The sequence below is a fragment of the Besnoitia besnoiti genome, chromosome II (assembly GCF_002563875.1).
Source record: "Besnoitia besnoiti strain Bb-Ger1 chromosome II, whole genome shotgun sequence".
In the NCBI taxonomy this organism is placed as follows: Eukaryota; Apicomplexa; class Conoidasida; order Eucoccidiorida; family Sarcocystidae; genus Besnoitia; species Besnoitia besnoiti.
Window position 1 is genome coordinate 5,208,582 of NC_042357.1, and position 6,488 is coordinate 5,215,069.

The following is a 6,488-nucleotide window of genomic DNA, read 5'->3' on the forward strand; positions in this document are numbered from 1 at the left end:
TGGTCGGCGGAACAACTCACGAGGACTCGCCGTCTATTCCGGAAAGTGCACTGGCTCCGAGCGGTACCGTATCCGACCACTTTCCGGCGGTGCGTCGCCCAAATCATGGACACACGAGTGTTTATAGTTGATCTTTGCTGAAGAATTTCTCTGGCGACGCGTGAACTTCTGTGAAACGATGAAGGCTAGTGCACCTCATGGCTCCTGCTGACCCCGTCCGCCGACGGAGTCGTACGTCTCACACACTGAAGGCTAGTGCACCTCATGGCTCCTGCTGACCCCGTCCGCCGACGGAGTCGTACGTCTCACACACTGAAGGCTAGTGCACCTCATGGCTCCTGCTGACCCCGTCCGTCGACGGAGTCGTACGTCTCACACACAGAGTCGCCTCGGTATGCATTCTTGGAGCTCCCCAGGAGGAAACGCAAGCTCTGGAGGCCTTCACATACCAGCTGCTGCCGGACGCGGCTGTCCCAAGGTGACGAATAGTGGGAGGATTTTATCTGTCTTGTATCTCTTCATCCTTGAACGAAGTTTACGCTTCTAGTGCTCCATATAGGTGTAAGCCCCATGTCCTTTTCAGGAGGAAGTTGCTAACGTCGAGTTCACGGGGCGGAAATCGGGCACAGCCGGCGTGTCGTCACAGTGCGCACGTGTGAGGACTCGCGAATCATGGCGATAGAATATACTTGAAGATCTTACTGACACGCGCACCCCCTAGCACTTCTGAGGTTACAACACACACTCGATATGAAAGACGTACTAGAGCCCGAGACTGCGTTCCCCGCTTCAAAGAATGTGCTGCCAGCCCTTGTGCACTGACTCCTGGGCTATCCCGCGGACGCTGAGGCGCCTCAAGGGCACAGGAGGGAAGAAAATGAAAACGCGGGAGCGAAGCGCGAAGGGGGAGTAGACTACGTAGACTAGCCAGAACGCAGAGAATACGCCTTGAGATAGAGTGCGACGAGATGAGGCTGCGCCTTTCCTCCTTGCTCCGCAGGCGCCTACAAGTGAAGGATCACTCCTTCTGCACAAACTGACAACTTCACTAAACATTCCGGCAGCAAGTGCCCTAGCTTCGAGGACTGTAGATTTGGTTCAACAGGCGCCATCTGGGCGCGGCACGACACGGAGCGTGTGCACCTTGACGGTGTGTGCGTACGGCTACTAGTGCCGCCACAGGCTAACGCAGCGTTCACTTTGTGATGCTTGCCGCAGCGGATAGAATCCCAGTCCCTTTTAAATCGCCAAGGTGTCGCTCTCACTTCGCTGCCGGGGCTCAGCGGCTTGTTTGGAAGATATTTCCGCGCAGAGCGCGGAAATATCTTCCAACGATGATATATGCTTCTGCCGTGTGAGCAGGCGAACCGGTACGTCTCTCCGCTCACTCCCATCGCCGGCCGCCAGAAGCTGTCTCTCGCTTCACGGCGATACATGGCTCCTGCCGCGCCACATCACTGCTCTCTTTCCTCTCAGCTGGGTAGGAGTTTGCAGAAAAACTCGGCGAACATTCGAATAGGTATGCAGCTCTGCCACTAAGTCATCGCTCTCCTTGACACCGGGATCGCCTCGACGCCGTCGAGAAGGCCTAGCTTGTTATACCCACGGCGATGCCAAAGAAGACCAGATTCGAATGAATGGAAGTATTCAGAATCTCTCTCACAGCCACTTTCGAGTTCACGCGGCGCCCTCCCCCTCTTGACGCATCTGTCAGTGTCTTGAGGACGACACTCTACATCGATGGATGGCATGCAAGCATGCTCTCAGGACTTCGTTCCCGCTGTGGAAATACGCTGACACACTCAGGTAAGCACTGCGGATAACAGAAAAAGAGCACTCGTTCGTTAGGAACAGGCCGTCCTCTATTTACTGGTAAGCGAAGAGTTTCTTCTAGCCTCTCCGACCTCAGCAAACATCAGAAGATTCACGCCCTATCAGCATGCTGCGAACCAGCCACCGGCAGCCAGCCGCCTCACCTCCGGAGTCCAGACCCGTTTTTCCCGATGCTTTTCTACACACGACTCGACAAGCCGATGCATCTTAACATGCAGCGCTAACCTACTATTTGCTGCCTGCTGTCTGCGGGTCTGCACAAGGCTTTCACGCGTTTTCTTCTTTCCCGTGCTACCCGCCGCTGTGCGGCCTAGCGATCAGCTGCGCGATGCAGCGACTGAATGCCTCTTCTCAATCCCGCCATCGGCAGAGGGGCGCGATTCAACTAAACCCAAGGGAATAAGAGTTCACGAATTCCCATCTTTGCTTTCCTGCTGTTGAACTGCATTGTACTCTTCGTGTCTGCCCATGCGTTGCCTTTCTGGGGTCGAGGATGAATGCGCGCGGCAACGAGTCTAAATGCACACTGTACTCCGTGGCGAATGTCTGATAAGGACCCGCCCTTCTTCAACGCATATATGCCTCCTCGCTGGGGGCCGCCTGGCAGTTCCCCGCCGTGCCGAGCTCACTTCTCTGAAAATAACTTGCGTGTGATTTCATAGACACGCTCTATCTGAAGTCCCGCCTAGGCCTGCCGAGGTGTCTCTCCGTGCTCTACATGCCCGGCCGCCTTTCACTCGTTTTTTCTCGCGCATCTGCCGAACTCCCACACGTTTTGCATGCCTGCCTAACGGAAGAATGCGTTTCGCCAGTAAACGCAGGGAGGCACGCGTCTGGCTACGTATGCAGGTGCCTGTGATGGACTTTGGCCTGATGGGTTCCTCCGCTGTTTTTTAGGTGCGTGGAAAACAGCCGCCAACTCACAGTGCCGTGTTTGCTGTGGCTGTGTGCGTTACTCCGTAGTTCGTACAACTTTCCCTCTCTCTGGATCGCGCCTCGCACCGTCCTTCAGTCGTTTTTTCTCTGCCTGAGCGGTTCCCTACCGCTGAGCGCGTGAAGAGGACGGCTGACGACCTGCGGCGTGGAGTTTTCGATCCTACGAGGGGCTACGCAAATCTGAATCGCCGCATGCCAGGCGACTGGCTTTCTTTCCGCTCGTCGTCGTCCCATCGAAAAGGCATTCGCGCCGTGGATAACTGCCTGCTACCGGTCGCGAGCTAGGTGGCATCAGCGCATGCTTCGGTCGCTCTGGACGTCCCCTGTCTTCGCCTGCCTGCGACTTCTCTTCCTACGCAGTTTTTTTTGTCTATTCTCTGCTGCGCGCGCCCTCCCTCTGTCGCGCTTCCCGAGATGGGGGTCGCACGCACGACGCTGACGGCGCTGCTGCTCAGCGCGTGGGTGATGATCCACGCGGTCTTTATCGCCAACTCCCCTCAGGAGCAGCTGGATGAGGACCGCCTGTTGCCTCTGCGCATTCGTAAGTCGACAAAGGAGAGCCTCTCGGGTGCAGCAGGCTCGCCGTCGCCTCACACAACTGGCGCGCAGGGCTGTGGAGCGCGATCTACGTGTGTCAGTTCTGCTCTCGTGGACATCCGCTACACCACCCTCCCTCTTTTTCTCTCTGTGGGCATGCTTCCATGTTGAACGGGCCTTCTTCGGGACGTATGCATGCATGCATCAGTGCTTGCATGTGGCTTTGCGCGTATGTAGGCGTGCGTGATCGTCTGCGTGGCTCTGTTTCGTTTCTGCGCGCGGTGCCGTCTGCGACTTTGTCTCGCTGTTCGCCGGTTTATCCACGTCTCCTCGCACTGTGATGTCTGCCTGCGATCTGCCGCAGCGTCTGTCTTCCGCATGCCTTGGTTTCGCGCCTTCGTCGAGACGCACATGGACGTGAAGCTCCTGCGTTTCTCGCCGGAGAAGAAGCACGCGAGCCCTTCCTTCTGGGTCTCACTGGCGCGGCGCGGCGGGACAGACACGCTCAGCTCTTCGCGCTCGCTCTCGAGATCCGCCTCCGAGGACGACGGGGAACATTCCTGGCTGCGGCCTCTGGCGTGGCTCGTCACCGCCATGACCATGGCGGAACTCGTCACTGTCTCGTAAGCGCACGCTTTCCACGGCAGGCCCCCCCTCTGCCTTAGGGGTGGAGCTGCAAAAGGCCAGAAAAGCTGCATTTTTAGACAAGCACCAGCCCCTACGCGCGCAAACAGACCAGCCCGCGTGCGGCGCCCGCTCTCGCCAGGACCAACGACCGGGACGGCAGACAGACGGCTGCCTCTGAGAAGGCGCGAGGCGCGCGAGCGAGTTTCGGCCGCTGTTTGCCCGCATGCGGCAAACCGCAGAACACGCTGCATGCGACGACCGACGTATAGACTTGCACATCAGGCGGTCAGCCGTGCGGGCAGATAAAGGGGGGGTGTTCGACGAGGCGACGACCAGTTGCGCGAGCCTGTGATAGCCGCACCGCGGAAGGTGCCGGTGGCGTAGGCGAATCGCGGCTCTCCGGCAGCGGCGCGTCTATGTCTTTTTGTGCTGCGTTGCAGGTACCTGCTCTGGGCGATACTCTGGAAAACACTTCTGCGGCCTCTGCTTCTAGTCTTATTCGTTCTTGCGCTTCTGCTCGGCGCTTTCTACGCCGTCAAGGGCTACTTTTTCGTCGTGGCGTAAGCAGGCAGACTTGCATGAAAAGATGAGCACGCGGATTCGGCTGCGTAGTCCTGCGCGAGGTTGGGACTCGAAGGCGAGACTACAGAAGCCTCTTAGATCCACAAACCATTCCGCTTGCATACGCGGAATTGCCATCACTGCACGCGGTTCAGGGCCATATATATCCATATACATGCAGACGATCACACATATATATATATATATATACGTATATATATGATCGGCTGCGTATGAGCTTTGTGTTAGCACTTCGATTTGGTCTGACTGGGTGTGTGGTTGTGTCTTCCGTTTTTTCAATGTTGGGGTTTTTCTGCGCAGACCCGCGCTCTTTCAGGAGGAGGCGCCGAGCGTGCCGGCGTCCGTGGTCGCGGTTGACGCGTATCTGCACAAGGCTGCCGGCGCGCTCTGGGGCTTGCAGGAGCGCGCACTGTACCTGGTAGATCGTTTTCTGGCGGTGCTGGTGACGCCGTCTTCGGTCCTCGAAGAGCAGAAGGCGCAAGCAGCTCGTGGAGCAGCATCCGACGCAGGCACGCCGCTCGCTGCACTGCTCGAGGCCGCGAGGCGAACTCTCTACGCCGCCCTGACAGGCGACCCAAGGACAGAGGCGCCGAGTCGATCCCGCGCGGACGCCGAGCTGTAAGGGAAGGGAGGGCAGAAGACGGAGTTGAGCGCATGCAGTGGCCTCAACACACACGCAGGCGCGTAGCTTCACGAGCAGCCTCAAACGCACGCCCAGGCAGACACGACGCGACACGAACGTGCACGTCTGCGTTCAGATATCCATGCTTCGCAGCAGCAGCCAATGCGTACTCGCCCCCAGCGCGCATCTCTTTCACTCGTTCGCATGGAGATATGTGCCTTGCGTGTTCGAGTGCAACTTCGCTGCTGCGCCGCTCGCTCGAAATAGAAAGGCGCGTTTTTGAGGAACGCCGTTCTCCAGTGTAAAGTATTTCACGCATGTACTGCATGAATGCCTCACCAAGTCGCCGTGACGCTGAGGCGGCTGCGTGCATTTCCAAGTTAAACACGCTTTCAAAGGGCGCCACACGACAAGTGGCATCCCTTGTGTGTTTCCGCCCGCGCCGGTGTGGCGTCTTTTTTTTGTATTTTCGGTCCCGCTGGACAAGCCCCTGGGGTCAAGCCATTCTGTGCCCGAGGCGCGCAGACGACCCTCGTCGATTTCCATCTTCCCTTCCTCTACTCCGCAGAATCACACGCATCAGTAGCGCTCCGATACACTAAAACTCCACAGAACGACAGACGTCGCAGGGGGCGAAGTCACTCCGGCGTGTAAAATGGCTGCATTTGTGACACTGACGCCCGCTCCCTGCGTAGCTCCAACGCTGTCTAGGAGTAAAGATCCTTGCGGGTTGGTGTTCGTCCGCCAGCGCTGCGGCCTCTTCGTTGCATTGGTCACCAGGAAGGTCACTTGCACTCAGCGCGTTGCGCTTTTCTCGTGTAGAACTGCAGTCACAGAGTTCCGTCGTCCGCAATGGACTGGGTGGGCGTGCCCTTCAGAAGCGCCGTTTCTAGCTTTTTTTTTTATCTGGTGCCACGGCGGCTATTCATCCGTTTGGATGTGGCGCAAGCAAGCAAATTTGTAAATATTGGTAGATACGTGGATATTGGCGTAGCGAAGTTGGTTCAATGTGCTCGCTCTTGTTCACCTCTTCTATAGGCATACCTACCATATATGTATTTTCACACATGCGTGTTTGTACACATACGTGCTTAGATGAGAACTGCAAGCACATAATGGCATAAACATACTTCGGAAGGTGTTTAGTCGTAGGACGGGCGAGTCGCCGGCTCGGAGGGGAGTTTGGCAGGCAAAGAAGTCGCATACACACTGCTCTAGGACGCGAGCACGCTGAATTCCCTAGTTTTCGACTGTTTCAGCGGACGTTTCTGATCTTGACGCCGCTACGCAAATTGATAACTTCCAGTATTGCAGCATATCTGGTCCTACGGAGGGCCGGCAGCGAACAGAC

At 57.2% G+C, this 6,488-nt stretch overlaps 1 protein-coding gene across 1 annotated transcript; it reads left to right on the top strand.

Annotated features, from left to right (window-relative positions):
• Positions 1 to 3,183: 3,183 nt before the first annotated feature.
• BESB_040790 (uncharacterized protein) lies at positions 3,184 to 5,137 on the top strand (the record flags this gene model as incomplete). Its single annotated transcript, XM_029362665.1, has 4 exons — positions 3,184 to 3,310; positions 3,671 to 3,929; positions 4,374 to 4,493; positions 4,816 to 5,137. 4 exons carry the CDS (start codon positions 3,184 to 3,186, stop codon positions 5,135 to 5,137), a joined length of 828 nt encoding a protein of 275 aa, XP_029221630.1.
• Positions 5,138 to 6,488: the final 1,351 nt, after the last annotated feature.